We start from the raw sequence: 25,468 nt of genomic DNA on the forward strand, positions 1-25,468 counted from the left end.
TATTCCACTTACGTTCCAGTAATCTTGAAATTTCTCGAAATGAGTATAGCTAAGGTTTTTTTTTTTTGTAAATTAAGAAATTGATTTTAATAACTAACCATAATTGGACATTGATCGGTAATTTTTCCAAAATTTTAAAACAATATGGGAAAACTTATTGATTTACGGTAATAACGAAATGAAAACTTTTCATGTTCGGTTTCTAGAATTGCTTAGCAACTCTTTGCAACACTAACCTATTTGTGCAACTTCAACTTAACGTACAGACAAATCTGCCGTCACGTACATGCAAACCAGCCTTGTTATTGTTTATCGTTTCAAATTTTACCATTTAAAATATTTTCTTACAGAGTATATTAATTTGTCAAATATATAATTCATCTTCAAAGAACACGCAAAATTGAACTCCCTTACTTATTTACAAAAAAAAAAAAAAACAATAGAACGTCACGTACAGACAAGCGATTTTGTATGGAGTTTGAAAAATGCTTCAGCAAATCTATAAAACTTGGTGTGTCTTGTTGTAGTTTGGTGTTAAAATTAGAGTATGTAATTGTATTTTGGATCGGACAGTATTTCGAACACAACCTTTCAATTCTCCTTTAAGGATACAAACATTTCTTAGAAAATGCTGTTGGGAGTCCTTTAATTTTGTTCTGAAGAACCGAAATGCTATATACATAAACAAAATAAATTCTGAGGGTTATCTACTTTACCTTTCAGTTGTCCATAGCTGCGTTCCTTTGGAAACATTTATCTACTGCTTAGTACTTAAAACTACTTTGAACTACTTTTGCTGTATTGAAGAAGTACATAGTTCAAAGCAGCTTCAAGTACCTAGCAATAGATAAATATTCCCAGAGGAGCTTATGTTTAGATAGAGCTATTTTTTTTTTTTATCTGCGCGCGGTTTTTGGTACCATTAAACCTTAATATATATCAACACAGTGCGAGCGTAAGGAAAAGATTTGCTTTTTTTAAAAACCATTTGTTCTAAACTAAACTTTATTTGAAATTTTTTTTAGAAATAATGCCAGAAATATGTATAAACTGCTAAATCACTTTGGATTCATTTGTTCTTTTTACCTTATTTGTTTGCGTTCAGTTTAAATAAAGAACTGAATCGTAAAAAAGCGTCAAAAATATGTTGTGTACTTAATTGGCGGCGAACTTATTTATGTTTATTTAAATAGACATTTTGTCTGTAAAATGAAAAAAGTATCAACAGTCTACGTGCTTGTTCAAGTAGCTCGTGTCATTCATGATGAAATTAATAAAAAAAAATATAAACAAAATACGAGTATCATTATCTTTTTTATTCGAATAAAACGAACGGCAAAGATCATAGGAATTTACTGTATTGCTTGTTGCCAGGGTCGAAAACAAAGAATTTGAAAAAAAAACCGTAAACTGAGAGAAAAAACGCAACGTAAAATGTAATATGATCAATTTTGATTCAACGTTGAAAAACTTTGGATTTAATTTAAAACAAATTTGAAAAATATAACACTGGTTTACAAGGGTTTTGTTGCCGAAACAAAAATATACTTTTCTGAACGTTTTTGGTGTGCTGAACTCGAATCCGAAGTCAGAAACAACTAATCAGCTCCCGTTTTTGAGATATTACCGTTAGAAAATGCAAAAATACTTTTTTTTTGAATTCTTCGGACCTTCTTCTTTTGTATAAAGAAAATTGTTTGAAATATTTAGTAACGGTTTCTATATAGTAACGGTGTTTTCCATCTTTCGACACCTGTTTAAATCTTTTCAATATCTTTTATATTGCCCGAGATATCTCAAACTGAAGTACGTGGGTTTGGCTTCATATATCATATAGAAGATAATGACGTTATAAAATTTATAAAAATACCAAACAACTTAGGATATCTCGGGCAGTAAAAAAGATATCGGAAAGATTTAAACAGATTTAAAAAGGTGGTAAATAGTACTTATGAAAACCGTTACTAAATATGCTCAAAAAATGTTCCTTATTTAAAAGAATAAGGTCCGAAGTACTGCATTTTCTAACGGCAATATTTCAAAAACGGGAGCTGATTAATTTTTTTTTTGACTTCAGATTCGAGTTCATCACACCGAAAACCTTCAGAAAAGTATATTTTTGTTTCGGCAACAAAAAAAAAGTTTGATTTTGTTAACCAGTGTAATCGATCCCGAGTCGCTGTCATTTTTTGTTTTAATGTGAGCTTTTTTTAAATTTGCACCATAATATTCTTATTGGCACTTACGATTCTTGCTTTCAATCTCAATCTCGCGAATTTTCGTTATTTCTCAAAAAATCACCCTTGCATAAAAAAAAAAATTCATAAATAAATGAAACATTTTTACCAATTTCCACTGGGGTAGGTACCTACCATTTTTGTGATAGTTTTTTTGGTACTCTCAATTTCCTCATTTCTTTAAAAATGAAACACCCTTTCACTCAAGATAATAGACTGTTTAGTTCTGTTTATTTCTTAATTTTCATAACAAACGAAACGTTTTCACCAGCCCTTTAAAATAAGTTATGTACATTCAACAAAGAATTTTGTCACTGTTTTTTTACCTTCACCGTCTTCTCCTTCCCTTTTTTCCGCGAAAAAAAAACATCCTTCCATCCAACATTTTTTGATCCTTCATTGTTTTTTCAAAAAGACACTTTTTGCCAAGTTCCAGGTGGTTAAAATATTTATTGATTTCTTGTACTATTTAACCTGTACTTCATTGATCTAAATTCTTAATTATTCTATAATATTTTAAGAAGAAAAGTAATTACCAATTTTTAAAAATGTTTGTCAATCACAAAATGAGATCTGTTGGGGTTTATCAACATACCCAAAATAATTTCACCAATTATATTGCTGTTAAATATTTTATATTATAAAAAAAAGTCCTAAAACATTGATGAATTTAAAAACGATTTGTCTCGCCTAGCCTTATTATGTAATACCATAGAAAACGCATTACTTAATTAAAATTCACTCATTTCTAACCCGCACTGAATATTAATTCGACAAATAAAAATGCATGAGCTCAATTAACATTAAATTTTGTGGGCAAAAATAAATTCGCAGATAGACACAGAACTAATTAAAACTTAACAGTTGCAGTCTGTCTAATAAAATCTAAATGCAATTATTTGAATGAAGATTAAGTATCACTTTCATCTTTTTGCGTAGTCATATTTTATTTGTATTTAATGCAATCACTATAAAAGTTACTTTGCAACACCTTAAATAGATGTTATGATATAAATTATTCTACGTCCAGTCGCTCTTCGCCGTTTTTTTTTTGTTACCAATTTTTTTTTCTTTATTTGTATCTCCAGTGCAAAATGTTTTCCTTTTGTTTATGTAATTACGATGCTAAAATACAAAAAACGCACGAATGTATCGCATTTTTATTATTAGATCTGATGATTTCATTTTTTGTTTCGGTTCACTGCGGCGTATGTGTAACTTTTTTTGGTCAATTATCTCAGTTTTTTTGTTTTCTTTGAAAAATAGAGGCAAACAAACACAAATGCTAATAAGTTTTCACCCTTGCAATGGTGTTTTACTTTCCCAAGTGTAGATATTATGTCAGCTCACCTTCTTTGGTATTATCTTTCAGCGAAAGTGTTACGTTACGTTCTCTAAAGGGCAAGTTGAAAGGGTTTTTTTCCTATTCTTGGATTTTTGTTTGCTATTATATTACTTTTATATTTTCTTTTCTTGACGATAATAAAGAGTTCGAATTCAATATAATAGCTTTGACCATGAAAACCTGTATTAAATTTTGAACCCCTAATCAAACGAATAATTAAGGGTTTCCTCTAATTTGTCCTTGAATTAAACGATATTAAATTAATTACATTTTTTCTGTCACACTTAATTTGTTAATCACGTTAAATTACTGGTTATTAATCTAATCAATTTTTTGTTTTATTCTAATTTTTAGTGATAACATGGCACCAAACGCAACATCAGCAACTCAAGTTTTAGGCGAATCGATAGCATCATCCTGTGGAGCGGGAGGTGATTCGATTAATAGCAAAGTTGAAGCTACAGGAGTTTTATATGAATGCGATGCAGAAACAACTGATGGCGGATTAGTTAAAGATTTGGAAAAACTTAAACACGCCGATAGACGAAAAATAAAATTGGTTTGGAGGAATATAATTGCATTCACATACCTGCATTTGGCGGCTGTTTATGGAGCTTGGTTAATGTTAACATCTGCCAAATGGGCTACAGTTGCCTTTGGTAAGTTATTTAATTTAATGTTTTTTTTAACACTTCATAACGTACATTATGTCAAGATGGTCCTCAAACTAAGAAGCGAAAATGTTGCTTAAGTGGTTTGAGATATGTAATTCATTACGTCACAGAGGTCACACCTAGCTGGTATAGCTACTGAATAGTCAGAAACTGTCAGATTGCCAAGAGTTAAGAATTATATGCTTTCAAATGGTTGTAAACTCAGTGTCCAGATAGTTGTGATCCATGCTTAAATATATTAATCCATTTTTTGTCGCAACAGCCAATTTATGCTAATCAAAAGTGTTCAGCGATTAGAAAATCCAATGCTTTTGAATAAAAATTAAGACATTCCCATCTCCGATTGAAATTGCTGATGCTAATCTTAGGTTGTCCAAAAGGTTTCAAATAATTAAAACATGAGCGCCTAATCATGTCTAAAAAGGAATCAACAGATTCATCCGCATTTTCTTCAGATTTTTTCTTTTTTTGCTCAAAAAGTCATAAAACTATGCATTTTGAAAAGCGCTTTTAATAAATGGTATTCCACGAAATTTCTCAGAAAATAAAGATTTGAGTTTAAAAAAAAATTGAGTTTGAAACTTAATATACATAAAAACGCCTGAAAAACCTCAGTGGCAATTTTATCCCGTAAAAAAGATATTGGGAACCAAATGGAAATTAAACCCACGCATAAGTCATTGACTATGTACAAAAGTCATCAGACCGATACGCACATACGGAGAGACAGTACTTGGACTGCCTTAGATAAAGTTACTTTTCGTGACAAACTAACCAAAATCAAGAGCCTTTCAATGGCTTAAGACAAAGACTCAACCTACATCCTCAGCAATTATTAATTTTTTGCTTCTGAATCTTACACTTACATTACACACATCAGACCGTTCTATTATATCTGCAAAATTTTCGTCCAATTAAAGAAAAAACATTTAATTGAACTGTTTAACAATGTTTTTTTCGAGATTTTAAATTGGTCACTATGATTCCTCTATAGTGAAGTAGGCCACAACGCACCTATAATCATTTATTTTATTTTTTCCTGAGTGATACACTTTGTCCTGACCAGTGTCAAGTTATTTTCTTGTATTCAACGATACTGCTTTTTAAGGTCTCTTGAGAAAGCTTACTTTCTCGTAAGGCAGACTGCACCCAATTTCACGCTATTAGAAACTGTCATGACGTGTCTGATATTTCACTCAACTTTCCTACACTTTTCCATCTGTCATTATTATAAATGCCTCTTTCAGAGTTATTTGCCCAGCCATACACAACCTTTTTAAAGGGTGTATACATAAGTGCTAATAAATGGATAATGCTCCTAATTTCCAGGTTTCTACTATTCTAGGTGAACCACTTTAAAAAGAAAGAAATGGCACCTGTTGCCCCCGCGCAGTATAGCTGCGCTAGAACCCTCCAACTAACGAATATTTTCCTAGGTCATGAAAATGTTCATCAACTTAAGAAATATATCTCGAAGAACAGATGCTTCTTAAACTGAAAAATGCAGCAACCACTACCGTGGTCGACAAAAGTTGATGTAACGTGCCACTAAAAAAAGCCGACGGAAAATACGCTTTCCAAGACAAATTATTGCTAAATTTATAGGGAGTCGTACGGAATCCCCCCAAAAAAATAATTCCGTTAACTATTCTTGGAGTGAGAATTGCATTTAAGGAACCTTAAATGTTAACATTCTTATTATGAGCATTGCAAACCACCTTCTTACCATTCTTCTTAACATTCTAAATGTTTTTTCTTTTGGCCCTCCATCGTTTGTTTGATCATGTTATCTCCAATACTCAATATGGTTCAGCACCGATAAGAGGTGCTGCCTTTGCTAAGGAGTCTGCTCATTCGTTTTTCTGAACTCCAACATTTCCAGGAATCCAGTAGAGTGTTATGTTATTATGCATGCCAAGTTTAAGTGCGGCCTAGTTATCTGACATGAGATGGCAATGGTGTCAGCATACAATTTGATGGCGTTGGCATTGAGAGTGTAGCTCGTGAACCCACTTTGCTTTGCCAGAAAGCTGTACCTGTTACTGCGCTCATGATATTCATTGAAGACTATAACCAATCTGACACAATCATCTAAATTGACGACAATTCAAAAACAAAATAAAAATAGAAATTAAGTCTGTACTAATAAATCATAAGTCGTCTGGTCAACTTGTCTTTTTTCTATTCGTCTCCTAACTACATAAATTATATTTTCTGACATCTGACCTTTGATAACATAAACAACCTATCCTGAACTTTTTTTCCGCTGACTCAGTCTTTTTACCTCTAGACTTGGACTTTTTCCGCGGACTCAGACAATTTTTTTTTTTTAATAAATTATGGTTATCATTAACAGCCGGTAAAAGTCAATCAGATCATTTTAATTTTTTTATGATGAAATAAAAAAAAATATTCCACATAAGCTATAATTCAATCAATGATTAAAAACAAAAAAAAAAAACTTTGACCTTTGTATGTAAATGTTTTTTGAAGAAAAACAACATCACGGTTCCAATAAAGCTAAATGCATGTTCAGCACTCTGTTCCTGTTATCTTCAATTAAATTTCTTTGTAGGAAATTTGCTTGATAGACAAATTAAATAAATTGCATGAAATTGATAAAATAATAATAATCTTTTTATTCGCGTGCCATTTTTTTTTGTAAAAAATAAATAAAATTGTTTAGATTGCAAAATTTCCATAACAATCTAAAAAATTTCCATAAACTCGTCTTATGTAATTTCGAAAACGGACGAATATGAAAGTCAAATGCACTTGCTCAGACTTTTTACCTGCAAAGAACTTAGATTCATATTTTGGATCTTTTTCCCTGTTTCAAAAAAAATCAGATTTTCGGTGCGAACTCATCCTGGCACATAGGAACCTCGAAACCAGAATTATTTCGCACTAAAAAATGGTATTTAAGAACTTACTCGAATCCATGATTTGAAATAAATGAACTTTTCAGGGACTAAATAACTAAATTAAAAAAAACTTCAGTATCATAAAGAGCCTCAATTCTATTTCAATTACCCAAATATTAACAAATTCTTATTTTTTTTTGTCAATTTCAGCATTCTTTTTATATGTTGTATCAGGATTGGGTATTACAGCTGGTGCACATCGTTTATGGGCTCACAGGTCATATAAAGCAAAGTGGCCACTAAGAGTTCTACTTGTACTTTTCAATACAGTTGCGTTCCAAGATGCCGCATACCATTGGGCTAGAGATCATCGTGTCCATCATAAGTTTTCAGAGACCGATGCTGATCCACATAATGCCACAAGGTAATTATTTATACTGCCAGCCAAGTAAAATCTTATTTTATATTTTTTTTATATATTTTCAGAGGCTTCTTCTTCTCGCATGTCGGCTGGCTGCTATGCAAGAAACATCCTGAAGTTGCTGCCAAAGGCAAGGGTGTTGATCTATCAGATCTGAGAGAAGATAAAATTCTTATGTTCCAAAAGAAGTAAGACCATTTTTTAATATATTATTTAAAAACTTTAAACTAAATTTGTTTTTTTCTCTTAGGTACTATATGCTTCTTATGCCAGTTGCATGCTTTATAATTCCAACTTTTGTTCCAATGTACTATTGGGGCGAGTCATTCCTTAATTCTTGGTTTGTAGCTACAATGTTCCGGTATGCTTTCATCTTGAATGTAACATGGCTAGTTAACAGTGCTGCACATAAATTTGGTGGAAAGCCATATGACAGGTAAGTTTTAAGATATTGTTGATAGTTTCGACTCCTACAGACTGGACCTATGTCAAGTTTTGTAAGGTTTAAAATACTTCCAGAAAGAATCGTTATTAGTATCAGAGTAGATGCATTTTTTCTTTAGAGGATACTTGCTAATTTTTCTAAAAAACGAGTAGAACAAAGAAACTTAGTTCTTTTAATACATTGTTCTTCTTCCTTTTTTTATTCCGAGCTTTTGGGATATCGATTTCGAAAGGATCATAACTCTCTAATGTATGTATGCCTTTGGGGTTCGCCGAGTTCAATCCGAAAGCGGGTTCTTATATTGTTCCATTTGTGAGACCAATTGAATGCTGGTGTTTTCTTCTGAAAGTTACTTCTTTTTGCCATTCCTGCCATTATAATACATGACTCTTCGGATTTATTCACATGTTGGTGTCGTAGTTTAATAAATCGAAGAGTTTACCTGTTCAAACATCGGCTTCCAAAAATACTTAATGGACGGAATCTTCAGAAAATTTATTTTGCTCTCCTCACCACAAATTGTATCTTTTTTATCAGTTTAAGGAAGCGGTGAATTTTGTATTCAGGATATCCTAATAAAAATCTTCCAACCCACCAAATAGAGCATTTCGCATGACGAAATCCCTGGTTCAATTTGCAACAAAGATGTTCTTCGGAGATATTCATAGCCCCTAATATCTCGCCTACTATAACTCAACGTTATTTAGAAACCATTACTTAAAAACGATGGTGAAACTTAGGGAAATCTTCCGTGATTGTTCATAAACGAAGGTTTATCTTGTCCCAAGCGAGTGCGGTCAAATCTAAATTCTGATGCCTAAAATTTCATGATAAAAAATGTATACCTTAGACTCAGAGCCTTTGTACAATCAATAATTAATCATTTCAATCAGCTTACTTAGTTTGTCGCGATATGTTGCTTTGTCCAAAGCAGTCCCCCAAACTGCCACCTTGTAAGTGAGAATAGGTCTGATGTCTGCTAGTGAAGTGCCGTAAAGCTTAAAATTTGTAAAATCTCGAAATCCAGAAAGTCAATAAATTTGTTTAACTAGTGTTGTACTGCATTATTAAAAGCTCAAATAAGAAACAACATTCAGCGGATGTATATATGGTTTGAAGGCGTTTATGACCCATTTCACATTCTCTCTTGTGATCAGAACAAGATTGTTTCTTGATTTTATGTTTATTTGTAATATTTAGAGCTACATAGAAAGTGCGTATCTATTAGCAATATTGAGTGATTCTTCTCAGGAGTTGGTCCAGACTCCGCTATTTGTCTTCAAGGCACTGAGCATTTAAGGTTTTGTTGAGTGAACTTTTCTTAGTCTAGAGGCTTCTGAAGAGTCTTCTATTTTGTATAAATCTTTTTTGAACTTATTTCCAATAATAGTTATACTATAGTCTTCAAAAATAGTCTTATAAAATATATAATATCTTTTGTATTGTGCTTTGAAGATGTAAAGTTTTTTTTTAAATAAGACCTTTAAAATTAACCTTTGAATTTCAAATCAAGTTCATGATAAACTAAATAGTGTCGTGTTTGTTGCTTTAGGTTTTACAATTATATAGGTCAATTTTGTAAAGATAATTCAATATAGGTACTTTATTACGTACATTTTTATATCATTTGATTTACCTCACCTCTTAGCTGTGTTCTGTTTGCACCTTGGAGTACTTAACTTATGATGACACTTTCTGACTGTTAAAGTTTTGAAAATTCTGCTATTCTTGAGCTTCCTTGACTAATATAATCTTATTTTCCATTACAGGTTCATCAGCCCATCAGAAAACCAATCTGTTGCAGTTCTAGCTTTCGGTGAAGGTTGGCACAATTATCATCATGTCTTCCCCTGGGATTACAAAACCGCTGAATTGGGAAATTATCGTCTAAATCTAACAACAGCTTTTATTGATTTCTTTGCCAAAATTGGTTGGGCCTACGATCTTAAATCTGTTTCAGCTAATATCATCGAAAAACGTGTCAAACGAACTGGTGATGGTACACACGCCACATGGGGCTGGGGCGATAAAGATCAACCTAAAGAAGAAATGGAAGATGCATTAATTACGCACAAGAAGGATGATTAAAAAATCAAGTTCCCAAAGTATCTATAAAACAAAACAAAAAATAAACTTGTATAGTCTAGACATGGTCCGGTTGAGACGTTAAAAAAAATAATAAATAAAAATAAAACGTTGCACCATGTGTGTCTATTCTATTCTCTGCCTGACTGTGTTAATAATAAAAATAAAAAAAAAAAACAATCTCTCTTTATTTTCATTATAAATATAAAAAAAATTAAATATAAAAAAAAATACACACAACTAATGTTCTCTTCATTTTCTTAATTATTTCTAAATTTGTTTTTCAAAAATACTAATAAATTATTTTACTCTAATTTTCGGCCACATTTAACTTTAAGTATTTTTTTTTTCTTTAAACAAAATGAAAACAATAAAAAAATATAATTCTATCACATTATATAGTTTTGGTACGGAAATTAATAAGAAAAATGGATTTAACATTATTAAAGTAATAATTATTTTTTTAAATCAAGAAAAATTTAGTATTTATATGTGTTAAATAATAATAAAAACAAAAATATAAAAAAAAGAGATAAAATTATATGAGAAAAAATAAAAATTAATCTGTTAAGTATTCTGGTAAAAATAAATAAAAATAATTTATGAAAAATAAATTTAATAAAAAATGGGTAACAAAATTTTCTCTGTCAAGATTGATTGCATACTTTTAGGAGTTCTTCCCATTTTGAAGTGATAAGAGAATTTATATGTTGTTCTGAAATAGAATTTACAAAACAAACCAAACTGGTGATTGAAATCAAAACCTTTAAGGCATTAAATGTCAAGTGTAGTTTCGTTTAAAACCAAAATATTCATAAAATTTTTCTAAATTTGATTAAAAGCTTGTTTATGACATCGTCACAACATTTCAAAACTTGGCAATAAATATCATCACATAATTTATTTATTATCTGCGAGTTAAAAGAACACTATCACCTGTCGAAATTTTGTAGAAATATAGTTATTTTACTTTTTTGGAAAAACTAGTACATATTCATATTTATGACCTAACCCACTAACCTCGGTTTCTTGCGTACAAAAAAAGAGCTGGAATCGTATATTTGTTGCAATAATTAAAAAGAAAATATAAATAAAAAACCGTTATTCGGAAAGTTAGAACTAAAATTTATAGTTCATTCTATTGTTAGTTTATTAAAAAATAACAAACAAACAAAAAACTACAAAACAAAACTGAATAAAAAAGCTTTTAACCAACAATTTACTGGATAAGAATAAAATTACTTATTATACACGCCTAATTTTATACATGCATTGAAATATGATTTAAATTTAATAAAATGAAAAATAGTATTTTCTGGATATACATTTTTAAATTTTTTTTTTTTAAATAGAGAACAAGAGTTTTTATTTTATCTTTATTTTTTTTTTATTTTATAAAAGAAAAAAATAATAAATTTACAGCAAAGTTTATGTGTAAAAAAAAATGTTTGTTATAAAATTTGGCATAACTATATTTATTATATGTATATGTGTCCTGACTGTTTACACAAAGTAACGAAGTATGTATTTTACTTCGGAGTACATTTTTTGATATCATTTTATAAAAAACAAAAAGAAAGAAAGAAATATTCAAAATCTGTAAAACAGAATAAAATTTATATTTCTTAAATATTAACAACAATAAATAGACAAATGAAAAATTAAACTACATTAAACGATACAAACACAACAAAAGAAATAAAAAAAAATAAATTCATGTAGCCAAAATCTGTAATTTTTAATATAAAATTATTAGATAACTTATAATTATAATGCTTACATTAATAAAAAAAAAGAAGAAAAATTTGATCAAAACACACTTAAATCAAAAATAAAAGCAAAAATGTAAGAAAGAAATACCAAAAGAAGAACAAACAAAAAATCTGAAAATAATAATAATTAAATTCTAAGGTATACTAACCATGAAGCAAATTAAATGTGAATTGGAATAAACTTGATGTTTTTTTTATTTATTTATATTTTGTTACAGAATACCATTTTTTAGCTGAAATGTATTTTAGTTTTTGACAAAAAAAGTAATTTTTTCTTATAGTGAGCTGGCTTTGGAACAAAATTTCGTGCTTTGATTATAAAAGCACATAATTTATGTTCTTGGTACTGGTAATATTTCAAAAACAGCCGATTACACGATAAGGATTTATCAGTAATTGAGTTGTTTCTCTGGCTGTATTGGATTGGGCACTAGGGTGTGTCACTTTTGTATGGCCGAAAAAAAGTACCCTAATTTTGCAATGTAATAGTGGTCAAAAGTTTTATAAGGGTCTAAGGTTTAATAATATGTAAAAAAAAATTATAATATCGTTCGTCTTTGGATCGCTCAAATCGGTTGAAGTTGTTAGGAAAAAAACAATTTTATATGAAAAAATGATTTTTTTTCTTCGCATATTGTTTTGCAGCTTCTTTACTAAGTGTTCAATTCCAACAAATATAAGCTTAAAAGTTTTTTCTAATAAAGATATATATTTAATATACTTGTTTTTGTATTCAAACGGCGCAATTAAAAAAAAACATATATTTAAAAAATCTTTAAAAATTCAAATTTCTTCCTATATTTTGAGCGAGCCAAAGATATTAATTAAAATCAAAATTGTAAACGCAGGATTTATTTTTGATAAGTAATGCAACTTTTAAAAGCTATTACATTTGAAAATTCCATACTTTAGCATTTTGACACACGTTATCATGTTATCATGACCAAACACTATTCTGGATCAAAATAGAAACAGATTTCTATTTTCATCTCTTTTTTACTCATATTTGTTTTTCTCCCAGAAAATTTTGTTCTAAAAGCGTTTGGGTACTTTTGGACAATTTTTCTTTAGGTATAACTTACAAAAGTAAAAAAAAACTAAAATTTTTTTGAAAAAAATAAGCTTTCTGCATCATTGTTTTAAATTCTGCGAACGAAAAAAAGTGTCATAAAAAGTGGCCATTGTAGTTATACCTTTTCTATGCATTCCCATTGCCACTCCTTAAAATTTCATATTTTTGTCAAAAAACAACTCAAACAGACCTATTTCTTCATTGGCTCTCTTGCAAAAATCTCAATTCAAATGCAAATACACAAGAATATGAACAACGCTATTTAAGAATTTTGTTTATCTTATCAAAAATAACGGCAATACGAAATAGAAAATGCACATCACTTGTGCAGGGTTCGGACTTTATTTTGACCAAAGTAGATTTACTTCGATTTTGGGAAAGAGATAAAATCTACTTCCCTGCTTTTCTTTTTCAGGATCTACTTCTATTTCTTGATTGAAAAATATTTTTCAAATAATAGATTTGGAGAAAGGGATTTAACTACTTCAATTTTAAATCTGGTCGAGGCATTGAGAAATAAAGCTCAACTGAAATCTCAAAATATGAATGGAGGTCAATTATTCTTCGAATTCAAGATATAAATAAAGTTTATCAAAGTAATTTTGACTGATTTTGAAGAATTCCTGATCAAAAATTTGTTAGATTATGCTGAATTAACCGTTTTACCCCAAAGCACCGTTACAACCACCATGAGAAAGGTTTTTTGGAAAAGATTATAATAAAAAAAGTAAAGAAAAATAATTTTGTTGAAAAATAAATTTTTGTAAATCAATGTTCTTAAAATTTAATTTTGATCTTGATCCGAAATTTTGGATCTACTTCACGTTTTTTTTCAAATTTGCTTCGAAATTTTGAAACTGAAGTCCGAACCCTGCACTTGTGTCATTTTCTACTGTTATATTATTGCTATGAAATATGAATTGAAGAATCAACAAAACAAAAATTAAACAATTCTTTGGCGGTTTACTTAAAATTACAATTTCAATAATATGACCCGAGCTCGTCCATCTGAATCATCGCCACGATTTCTATCATACGAAATGTTTACCGGAGCAATACAAACCAGGTAAGTAACTATAATTATCTCCTTAAAAGTTGTTTTGTTATTTTTTGTGATGATAATATTCTAATGACCATAATTAGTGTCCCATATTCTTCACCTATTTACAACACTCAGCCAAGCCCAGAGCCAAAATTAAATAAAGAACAAAAAAACACTTTGAAAATAAAGCGACCTTCATATTCTGAAATGATTGATGAAGCTATTTTTGAGAAGCACCAAAGAGGCAAAGGTGCCTCTTTGGTAGCGATTAAAAAATACCTTCAAGAAACTTACAGCGTTGATGTGAAGAATATACAAAATCGTAAACGAATTTGCGCATACATCAGAGAATCTATTGGTAATGGCGGGCATTTGAAAAAAATTACAGGTCATGGGGCCCAAGGTTCAGTTGCTTTGACAGACAATGCCCGTAAGAAATTTCGGATTAGGAAGGAAAAATTATTGGGGAACAACACTGAACCTGATGATAAGAAAAAAGTTGCAGCGGGCAAAACTAAAAGGCAATTAACAGACACTCCAGTGACCCGCATGAGAGTGAAATAGGAAAAGTTCTCATAATCAAGGACGCATCTTCATGTTTTAGGTAAGTTGTTATTCGAAATTCTTCTATGATGTAACTTGATTCTCAGTTGTAGTTTGTTTATATCTTAAAAGCCACTTTAAACTTAAATGCTATGATATTAATGTTGAATCGAGTTTGTTAAAATCTGTTGTTTAAGTATAAATGAATATAAAAATGTTTTCCTTTTTTATTTAGAACTAAATTATCTTAAAACATCGAATTTGATGCAAACATTTTGGAAGGAGTTTCAACTGAAGCTGGGCTTCATTGAATGTCTCATTAATTTATTTATACTACATGCCTTTTTCTTTTCTTCCTTTCTCTTTTGAAAACGAAAAATATATCGATGGTGTCCCCAAAAAAAAAAAGGCCAAGGATTTACCCTTTTAACACAATGCCATCGATATGTATTATTATGTAATAAAGTAATCGTTAAAAAAAATGTTTCACTTAATTTGTTTTAATAATTAACTTTAAATGTACATAAATGTAAGTAGTAAATGCCACAATGAAATTTTCTTTTGTTTATTTTGCTTTTTCTTGTTTTATTTTTTGTATATAATGTATAATATATTTAGGTGAAAATAAATGAAACAATTTTGAAGATCAAGTTTTATATTTTTGTGAAAACTTATTTTTAATTTGAAGATATTTTTTTTTATAAAGAGTTCCTTAAGTCTTCGAATGAATATTTAAACAAAATGGCCCTCTATCTATTAAAGCAGGTTAATGGACTAAAGTTAACTAATTTCGATGTTTCGTTGGAAACAAAAAGGTGCATGCACTTAAATTTTGTTCGATAGAAAAAAAAAAGTTCCACATACGCCACAGTGAACTAATCAATTTCTATCACTCAGCATAAAGGGTGTCCTGTGACAAGATAAGGAAAATTTAGGGGAATTCTTGTTTATATGTATATTTTAAGAAAAAAGTTGCTCCGCAGTGGGCTTACTATCTCGAATGTTGGTACCCATTTCTATTATTTAAAAATAACTACAGGAATTTTGTAGTGACTTCCTCAAATAGTATATACAGGGTGATTTAGGAGTAATGTGCCAAAAAGCTAGAGCGTGCAGGTTAGGTCAAGACAAGAAAAAAAATCGTATGGGAGAGGGGGTCTATTCCCCTTCGTTTAGCGGGGAGGAGCAATTTAAAAAAAAAAACTACTTTTTTTAAAAAACCTCTTTATTTTCTGTTTTACGTGGCTGGACTTGTTGATAAATTAATTTATAAAACATTACACATTCGTCAATTATTTTTTAAACATTCAGACTTAAATAAGGATTGGATTAACCCTGAATTGATCAACTTTTTTCATTGATAACACCTGAAAACTTACCTGACAATTTTTCTTACTATGTCTGGGGTGCTCGCCGCCCATGGATTCTAGCTTTAAGGGGTTTTAGGCAATAAAATCGCAATTTCTTAATGGAAATTGAATAACAAATAATAATGTACACCCAAAAGATTAATCGATGTCAAGAGAAATGGCAAATACGAAGGAAAAGAATTCAAATGTTATCTAGGAAAAAATGATTCTCTTGAAACCTTCAAAGAATATGATTTTAAAAGTCCTTTTTTTATTTTGAACTGCTTGCGCAAGTATTATTTCATTGTTTTTCATTAAAATAATACAATTATACTGCCTTAAGACCCCTACAGCTAGAATCCATGGGTAGCGAGCACCCCAGACCCCAGACATAGTATGAAAAATTCTCAGGTAAGTTTTCAGGTGTTATCAAGGAAAAAAGTTGATCAATTCAGGGTTAATCCAATACGGTATCACTTTATTGTATCCTTATTTAAGTCTGAATGTTTAAAAAATAATAGACGAATTGTTAATGTTTCATAAATTAATTTATCAACAAGTCCAGCTACGTAAAAACAGAAAATAAAGAAGTTTTTTAGAAAAAAGTTGTTTTGGTTTTTTGTTAATTTCTCGAAAACGACAAGATATTTTCGAATCTGGTTTTCTGTTTTTGTTTAAAAATAAATAAAAACATCGAATTTTAAAAATTAAATTAATACTTAATTACATGAAATTTTGAAAAAAATTAGTTTGACATTTTTTTTTCCAATTTTTTTTTTTTTAATTTTGATTTTAAAAATTAATTTTTCAAAAACTATGCCATAAAATGGCTTTGTTTAAAAATGTTGTAAAACACTAATGTTTTGGCTTTACAAAAAAGTATAGCATGTTATTTTAAGTATAACCGTTGATTTTTAATAATTTTTTTTCCAAATTAAGTCAATTTTTTTTAAATTGCCCCTCCCCGCTAAACAAAGGGGAATAGACCCTCCCCCTCCCATACGATTTTTTTCTTGTCTTGACCTAACCTACACGCTCTAGCTTTTTGGCACATTACGCCTGAATCACCCTGTATATGAAAAACAATTTCAAGAATATTGTTCTTATTCCGGTTTAACTTTTTTTCGTTAATAATGAAGAAAAAAATAGATAGGCTTTTTGATTGGGAGCCCTTCTCCCGAAAACCATTCCCCCGGATGTTTTCATTTAGAATAGGGCTGAATAACTCTTAAAAAGAAGGAAATCGATCTGATTCAAGTTATAATGCCGCTAGACTCTCAATTCTGAGGTCCTAACTAGTACTCGTCGTAATAGGAGTCCTAACTAAAACTCAGTACCAATTTGACAGTACTACGGCTTATAACTTGTGTGAGAAAATAACTTGATACCGATTTGAGTACTAAAGATTGGTATAGTAAACAGGTACCAGAAATCGGCCGTTAAAGATTTATCGTTTTGTCATTGTAGAATCAGAACCCTGGGGTGGAATCGGCTACGTTAGAGTGGATAGTCCAAAAATCTACAATTTTGCTCCATAAATTGTCGATTTTGATTATCGACTTTCAACAACCGCGTTATCCGATTCTACCCCTCGATGTTTTTAAATGTAGTTTTCTGTTTTTTAAGCTCTGTTTGTCATTATGGCAACTCTATATAACTTGTTTCAAACCTTTTTACAGTTTTTAACTGTTTCATTTTTCACTCAAAATTTATCGCAGGTAAAATATTTAGCCCCTTTCACACACTTATAGACCTGTCATTTATACTCTAGACTCTAGTATCTCATTTCAAAAATAATAAAAGTAAATGTTCGTTGGTTGCCTTATAATTTGTATGGAGTATAGCAGATTGAGTTGGATTAAACAGCAGAAAGACTAATCAGGCCTCTGGCTCGAGACGACAAAACGAATTCAAGAGAGTTAGAGTTTGTTTCCTTCCTTCAAAATTAAGCGAAATATTCAAACTTTTAGCGGAACCGCCATATTTTTCCATTCTGATGAATATGCGCTTTGATTCTATTTGAATTGCCTTGAGCAAAACCCTACACTGGTTGTCAGAAATTCGTATTACTTACCTTACTTACTTAATCTGTTAAACATTATTAGCATCCTATTTAAAAATATTTCCAATAGTTTAATAGGTTTTTGGCTTAAATAATTTATTTCAATAGAAGCTTTCAGCTTCTTACGAGTCAACAAATGCACACCATATAGTAGAGTAAAAATAACAAAACTAAGCATCCTTCTTTCCTTTACCATTTCCATTGCCATTTTTAATTTCTTCTCGTTCCTTTTGTATTTCCTTTTCGATGTCGATTTCACCTCTTTCCCAATCAGCCATTGATTTCTCTTTAACATTTTCAGTTGATGCTGCTTTAACATGTCCTTGATAATAATAGAATTTTGAAAAAGAGAATAAGTCGTGAATTTAAAAAAAGCCTACCTTCATTAAACTTCCTTATGCCTTCGTGCATCTGATCAATCACATCTCTCGACGTGTACATGACTTCATTCTGAATTGCTTGATTAAAGTTGTGCGACTCAAATGTCGCTGCATATAAGGAATTCCGGTCATGATTTAGAGCAGCCTGTGGGAACTTGGCAATTGAGAAAGCCAAATTGACAGCCTGTCCGAGGGCAGTGCCAGTGGCTACGATTCTATTGGCTATTCCCATATCGAAGGCTTCTTTGGCGCTTAATTGGCGACCGGTTAAAATGAGGTCGAGTGCTCGGGAGAATCCAATCATTGCTGGTAGACGGGCAGTTCCTCCATCAATGACGGGAACTCCAAATCTACGATTAAAGAAGCCCATAATAGCTGATTCTTCCATAACGCGAAGATCGCACATTAGAGCCAACTCTAAGCCGTTTGCCACACAATATCCATTCACCCCACAAACAACAGGTTTTTTTATGTGTCTTCGAGTGGGTCCCTAAATTAAATTTACTGTGATGCTGAGAAACCAAATAGTACAGATAAAATAGTACATAAAATCAACAAATAAAAAAACAAAAATGGTACACTTATGAAACTTCGCAAAAAGTTTTCTTTTGGGATAAGAAGTGTGTTTTGTTGCGGACAAGAGGGAGGGGTTGAAGATCGAAAATATAGTGAAAAAAATTGTTTATGGAATATCATCATATGAAACATGTTTTAAAGGTATTTTTTGATGCTGAGTCTAATTACATAAAAATAAATTCAATACGATTGCTCTAAGAAAAGTAGCCGATTAAAAACAAGGGTCCTTGTTTTTTTTAATTCATCAGGTAAAATATTACAGAAACCCATGTGAAAAACATGCTACATTGATGAAATTCGGAATGAAGGTTTTAGATAAAGCAGGGACAAAGGATTCATCAACTTCTTAAAAATATTTTTGGTGAAGGGGTGTTTTTTGATGGGTTGAGTTGTAAGTTGTAAGTGAGAAAGGTGTCATAACAGCTGAGATACATTTAGTTAATTTATTTAAACAAAGTGAAAAGTTATGTCTGTTATAAGAACTATAAGAATCAACAGAGTCTACAAAATTATCTTGATTTCACTCAGGGTGTTTTTTTTTTTTTTTAAGAAATGATGAAATTTGGTATTAGTTCCACAAAAACTGGGAAATTAATACACCAATGAAAATTGGTACAAATGTTTTATTTATAACAGAAACCAAGAATCTAAGTAGTCTATAAAAATATAATATATGTATAGAGGTGAAAGGGTGTTTTTTTTTTTGGGAAATAAATAAATATCATGGTTAACTGGGTGTTTTTTTTTTTTAATCCTATCATAATTTACAAGAGAGTTAAACAAATATCTTTTTTTTTTTTCTTTTCTCATTATATTACTTTTTTATACGAAAAGCTTACAAAAAAATTACGCCAATAAAAAAATTTAATATTTTTTCTTAAGAATAAAGCCATACTAAAATTTTTACAATGCGTAAAAGGTATTAAGGGGTTATATCTAGTTGTAAGTGCAAAAAAACCTTCTTTTTTGTGGATTTTTTGTGAAGAGGCATTTAATTATATAAACATAAAGAATACATATCCATATAGAAAATTTAATGTATTAAAATAATTCGCTGTGTATGTAAAAAAAATATTGGGTTCTGTTATTTTGGTAGTAGATCTCCAAGACGACCTCCAAAAAAAGGTGTCTGGCGGTGAGCAAGATATCTCTGATCAAAGTCACTTAAAATTTAAAAAACCAAAAGATTTATTGTCAGGTTAGACGAATGCAGGTAATGAACGAAGGAATAGTCAAAATTTTGACAAAATGGCGGCTTCCCAAAGAAAAAAATCGTTGTTTTTCACGAAAATTTACACTTTAAAGTGGCTTAAAAAATCGAATTATTGTCAAAAATCTTTTTCCTTCGTTCATTACCTGATGAAAGTATCTAAGAAAATTGTGTAAAAATTTCAAGCTGATTACTCCAGCCGTTTCGGAGAAATTTTGCTCACCGCCAGACACCTTTTTTTTGGAGGTCGTCTAGGAGATCTACTACAAAAATAACGGAACCCAATATTTTTTTAAATACACAGCGAATTATTTGAATACATTAAATTTGCTATATGGATATGTATTCTTTATGTATAATATAATTAAATGCCTCTTCACAAAAAATCCACAAAAAAGAAGTTTTTTTTTGGACTTACAACTAGATATAACCCCTTAAAGTAATTTATTTATTTAATCCGTTAACCCTTCCGGACCCAGCGTTACTCTCATGTAACATTTTTTTAAAAATTCGTAAAAAATATTAAATTAAACAATTTTTTAGGTAACAATGGCTTAATTGTAAGATAATAATGCTTAGTTACTGGATTATTACAAAAAGTTAGTCAAATATCATACCTTTAATTTTTTTTATCGAGAAAGGGACTGAAATTCACATGCAGAAAGTGTTTTGTTTTTTTGCTTAGAAGAAGTAGCATACATTATAGTTTCATAAAAAGTTATTTTCTCAGTTCTCCGACTTTTTTTTGGTGGTCATAGGCAGTGCATGTTACTTTCATGCAACATGAGAAAAACACATTAGTTTTGCTATTTATTATTTTGGAAAATAACTTTTTGCTATTCATATTTCTTAGTTGTGATGTTTTTGACCCGATAATACCGAAAAAACATTTTTAATATTGCTTTTCATAGCTTGGGTTCGAAAGGGTTAATTGCCTAACGTTAGAACTTAAAACTATTTATGTACATACAATTTTAATAATGAAATTTTACCTAAAAAATAAATAATAACTATGATATGTTAAAAAAGTTTTCTTTAAATATTTTGCTTTTGACATTGTCGTTTACAGATGAGATCAAAAAGTAATATTTATTGAAGACTGAAATCAATTGATTTAATGGGCTATTCACACCATAGCTTGTTCTGCTGAAAATCGGACTTAGAGGCAATTGTCTTCTTATGCTAGTTTGATTATAGCTGAAATTTAGACGACACAGAGCTGATGGACATATTATTGAACCATTGATTAATTTGACAATAAAACAAAGCTGAATGTATTTTCTATGTTGTAAAAGTGAAGGGAGATTTATAAGTAAGAGTCTGTGAGAATAGGGTGGGTGTATGGATCTTTGGGACCATGGAAGAAAACGAAGGCAAAAACGCAAAAACCTCCTCTGTATACCTTCGAGTCTATTTATATGAACAGAATAGTAAGGAGCCCATATCACGCAGCCGTATTCAAGTACAGGTCTAACAAAAGAAATATAAAGAAGCTTGAGGACATAGGGATCACAAAAATCACGAGAAAATCGTTTGATAAAACCAAGAATCTTATTAGCTTTTTTAACTATAAAGTTATAATGGTCAGTAAACGTCAACTTAGTGTCAAGAATAACTCCTAAATCAGAGAACTCGGAAAGCTTACAGAGAGAAGAAGAATCTAAAATATAATTATAAGTTATAAGTGTTTTTTTTGCGTGTAAAACACATAGTTTTACATTTGTGCCCTTAATTATGAAAGTGGACTAAGTCACTCCTAAAAATGGCCTCAAATCTAGCCTTAAAATAATTATTATTTAAGGGGGAAAGTTTATTTGAAAGCGAAATCGCAGTAAATAAACTTCTTTATTGCTCCTCTAGTGATTTCGTATAATTATATAATTAATAATATAATTAAATCGTTATAAGAAAATTATTATGTAATTTTTTCTTTAAACAATGCAAAAAGTGACTTGGTCCACTTTCATAATCATGGGCACATTTGTCTATAATTAAATAAAGTCGGTTTATATAGCACCATTCCTTAAATCTATGTAGATCTTCCTGAAGCTGTGAGCAGTCATTAATTGAGTTAATAATTTTGACAATTTTAATGTCATCAGCGTAAATTAAAACAGACGAGTTTTTTATAATGGATGTTATGTCATTTATGTACAAAATAAATAAAAGGGGACCTAAATGGCTACCTTGTGGAACACCAGAGTTGACATGAAATTGGTCCGATTGCTCATTTCTGAAAGTAACAGTATAACTTCTATTCTTTAAATATGACGAAATCTACAGTAAAAATTTGTCATTAAATCCTTAGGCCTTTATTTTGTGGACTAAAGTCTTGTGACACAGTTTGTCGAAGGCCTTACTAAAGTCTGTGAACACACAGTCTACTTGCTTCGGGTTTTCAAAGGAATCAAGGCAAAAAGAAGTAAAATGGAGCAGATTAGTAATAGTTGACTTATTTTGGACAAAGCCATGTTGGTTGTCGCAAATAATTGACTTGCAGTTAAAGGATAACATGCTACACATAATGGACTCAAATAGTTTAAGAATAACAGAAAGTTTGGCAATGGGTCTGTAATTCGTGTATTCGTTCTTTGACCCTTTTTTGTGAATTGGACTTATAAAAGCATTTTTCCATAGTACTGGAAAGATTGAGTATCTCAGAGATTCGTTGAATAAAACATAAAGAGGATAGGATAGATACGACACGCATTTTTTTAACACACATGATGGTACACCATCAGGGCCAGGGCTAAAAAAAAAGTAATTTATTGAAAACAATCATTTTTCATGAAAAAAGTGAAAAAATCAAACTTTTTTTCGCTAACACTATTAAATACATTTTTTCATATAAATTTTTTACCATCTCAAACATATGTAAAACAATTAACAGATTTTACTGTTTCTTCGAAAAAAACACCCTTTCACCCAATTTTTTTTTTTTGTAGACTTTTTTATTCGTGCTTGGTTCTTACCCCAAAAGAAAACTTTTTGCCAAGTTTCATTAGTGTAAATTTTGTTTTGTTTTTAAATGCCTGTTTTTTACCTGTACTAAAAGTAAATGGGTTTTATTTCTTTCTTACCACAGAACCTTCGGCTGCCATTAGAATGTCTGTACTTATATTCTCGCCATCAGTTCCCAGTTCTAAAATGTCATAACCCGAGCAGAATGACCCACCAATACCGTAAAGTACTGCGACAGGGGATGTGTCATCATGCTCAAATTCTATGAATGCTTCGCATAACTTTGCTGCAGTTGACGCATTGATAGCATTTCTCTGATTGGGACGATTGATGCCAATCAATGTGATATTTGCATCTTTTTCTACGAGAATTGTAGGTGGTCCGGAATCTTCACTACTTTCTTCCTCTGAAGGAAAACCATCATAATATTACATAAAAATAAACCTTCCAGGTGCATTGTGAAATTTAACTTACTTTTGTACAACGTTCCTGTGGAATATATACTGCGAGTAGATACTTGAGGAACATCAAATACTTTTGAGATATTTCTACTCAATGTGCGAAACATTATTTTGTTTCTTTTTTTAAAAAAGGAACAATAATTAATTAATAATTTTAAGAGAAATTGAACAGCCGGCACACAGCTGAGCTTGAAAAAATTTTTATTTGCTAGTTTTTATTTTTAAAAGAAATGTCATAGAAAAGAAAATGTCAAAAAAAGTTTTCTTAGCCAGTAGTATTAAGAAATGTTAAGCAATTAATTATAGGGTAGACATGTAGCAGTTGACATAATCTGTAATTTTTTTTTTCTTTTTTAACCTCGTTTTCTAATGATTAAATAGAGACAGAAATAGTCGAAACGTAAACGTATGATCGTAATTGTGCGTCGACCCCAGATCTGTGAAAAAGAAATGTGTTAAAGCCCTGAGTGCCAACAAACAATTTTGGTTCTATAAGGCTTTACATATGCAATTGTTGCTTCTGTAAAGCATTATAGAAGCAAAATTGTTAGTAGGGTTCACTACAGCCCTAATGAGATAATAGCGTTTTTTTACTATCCCACTTGATCCATATAGATCAATAATTAACACGTATTACAACAACTACATGATATCTTGCTTTTCATCAGGATCATGAATCGTGATCTTGCTTTTTATGAAAAGCAAGATCTCATGTAGTTGTTGTAATATGTGTTAATTAATGATCTATATGGATCATGTGAGATAATAAAAAACTGCTAATTTCACAAATTAGGTCAGTTCAAATTTTATATTCAATTTTTTTTAATACGAGTAGTTGACATTCGAAATGAAAGCCCTATTCGCTCAGGCGAAATTATTTCAGTTGGCCCCTAGTGCAAACAGCCGAACAAAAGGCTATGATTGACATCACATCAGAACTGTCATGGGCACCAATATGTCAAATCGGCCTTTGATTTTTATATTTTAATCGCAGTAAACAGGAAATTTGTTTTTGTTTAAATTTATAAAATGTCATTTAAGATAATTATAAATTAGGGGTATTCACGATCTGGTGCAACAGGCCTAGTAAAAATGTAAAATTTTATTTTTTTACAATAGATCGTGAACGCCCCTTTTCTTATCTATAGTAAATATTGAAGTATGAATTAAATCCATGATGTTTTTTTTAACAGGGTTGTTCCTCATGTTTTTTGTTGTTGCTTCTTCTTTTTTTTAGATTTTTTATAATTTAATTCTTTGTTTTGTTCGGGTTAATTAATTTTCACAAATTATTTTACATCAAAAGAAATTAAATTACGGGACATGAGTACCGACAAGCCGACAACCATAATAAACAGAATAAAAAAGACAAACTGTTTATCATGGGCGACGCGACGGTGAGCTGCCATCTGTCAAAATAATTTTAATCTATTGTATTTTTATTTTGCAATACGTCTAGGGTATAGCAAAAGTGCAAGACTGTTGTAAAATTTTAATCCGTATATTTTGTTCTTGTAGTGTTGTAAGATTTTACACTTTTGCAATGATACAAGACCAGTTGCATCGGATCGTGAATACTCCTATTGAAAAATTACAAATTTTCCTGGTGTTTCTTCGCGGAAAATGGTCGATAATTGTTAAAAAAATAAGTGTTGTGCGTGGTTTTTCGGTTTTTGTGCGTTTTTCGTCGGTATTTTAAAACAAATAAGAATTCGATAGCTGACGTTGGTCGCCAAATTGTCATGTTTTGACAATTTGGCGACCAATGTCAGTTCGGAATATATTACCTTTTTATGTGTACTGTGGTACTAGGCTTAGGGCCAGTTGTACAAATATTTAATCCGTGGTTCAGCAACTTTTATCTTCTGAAATCGGTAATACGGCTAAGGTTTAGCACTGGTTCAAGGTCCATATATGTAAAAATAGCCACATCCATGCTTGAACCGAAGTTGACCCGCAGCTAATCCGC

The 25,468-nt window shown here is 30.6% G+C and overlaps 3 protein-coding genes across 5 annotated transcripts in view; 2 read left to right on the forward strand and 1 right to left on the reverse strand.

Annotated features, from left to right (window-relative positions):
• LOC129917166 (acyl-CoA Delta-9 desaturase-like) overlaps nucleotides 1–12,022 on the forward strand; it is a 70,558-nt gene extending 58,536 nt beyond the window's left edge. For all 3 annotated transcript variants that reach the window (XM_055997552.1, XM_055997551.1, XM_055997550.1), the window contains exons 2-6: nucleotides 3,937–4,241; nucleotides 7,331–7,544; nucleotides 7,607–7,729; nucleotides 7,792–7,977; nucleotides 9,756–12,022. In XM_055997552.1, the coding sequence (XP_055853527.1) occupies nucleotides 3,944–4,241; nucleotides 7,331–7,544; nucleotides 7,607–7,729; nucleotides 7,792–7,977; nucleotides 9,756–10,074 (1,140 nt within the window). In that variant the 5' untranslated portion in view covers nucleotides 3,937–3,943 and the 3' untranslated portion in view covers nucleotides 10,075–12,022. The remainder of the gene's footprint in view (nucleotides 1–3,936; nucleotides 4,242–7,330; nucleotides 7,545–7,606; nucleotides 7,730–7,791; nucleotides 7,978–9,755) is intronic.
• A 1,770-nt stretch (nucleotides 12,023–13,792) lies between these two features.
• On the forward strand, nucleotides 13,793–15,158 carry LOC129917173 (histone H1A, sperm-like). The gene is made up of 3 exons (XM_055997558.1): nucleotides 13,793–13,981; nucleotides 14,059–14,561; nucleotides 14,736–15,158. The coding sequence occupies exons 1-2, from the start codon at nucleotides 13,905–13,907 to the stop codon at nucleotides 14,519–14,521; spliced, it is 540 nt and encodes a 179-aa protein (XP_055853533.1). The 5' UTR covers nucleotides 13,793–13,904; the 3' UTR covers nucleotides 14,522–14,561; nucleotides 14,736–15,158.
• A 2,868-nt stretch (nucleotides 15,159–18,026) lies between these two features.
• Nucleotides 18,027–23,710, reverse strand: LOC129917174 (probable enoyl-CoA hydratase echA8). The gene is made up of 4 exons (XM_055997559.1): nucleotides 23,513–23,710; nucleotides 23,158–23,444; nucleotides 18,292–18,781; nucleotides 18,027–18,233 (listed from the first exon to the last, which is right to left on the reverse strand). The coding sequence occupies exons 1-4, from the start codon at nucleotides 23,604–23,606 to the stop codon at nucleotides 18,082–18,084; spliced, it is 1,023 nt and encodes a 340-aa protein (XP_055853534.1). The 5' UTR covers nucleotides 23,607–23,710; the 3' UTR covers nucleotides 18,027–18,081.
• Nucleotides 23,711–25,468: the final 1,758 nt, after the last annotated feature.

Source organism: Episyrphus balteatus, chromosome 3, assembly GCF_945859705.1.
Source record: "Episyrphus balteatus chromosome 3, idEpiBalt1.1, whole genome shotgun sequence".
Classification (NCBI taxonomy): Eukaryota; Metazoa; Arthropoda; class Insecta; order Diptera; family Syrphidae; genus Episyrphus; species Episyrphus balteatus.

Excerpts from the sequence above, each read along its gene's own strand:
- LOC129917174 (XM_055997559.1), bottom strand. The coding sequence starts at position 23,606 with ATGTTTCGCACATTGAGTAGAAATATCTCAAAAGTATTTGATGTTCCT. Across the intron at positions 18,782-23,157 it reads TGGCAGCCGAAGGTTCTGTG|GGACCCACTCGAAGACACAT; the intron begins GTAAGAAAGAAA and ends AATTTAATTTAG. Across the intron at positions 18,234-18,291 it reads CATAAGGAAGTTTAATGAAG|GACATGTTAAAGCAGCATCA; the intron begins GTAGGCTTTTTT and ends ATTATTATCAAG.
- LOC129917173 (XM_055997558.1), top strand. The coding sequence starts at position 13,905 with ATGACCCGAGCTCGTCCATCTGAATCATCGCCACGATTTCTATCATAC. Across the intron at positions 13,982-14,058 it reads ACCGGAGCAATACAAACCAG|TGTCCCATATTCTTCACCTA; the intron begins GTAAGTAACTAT and ends GACCATAATTAG.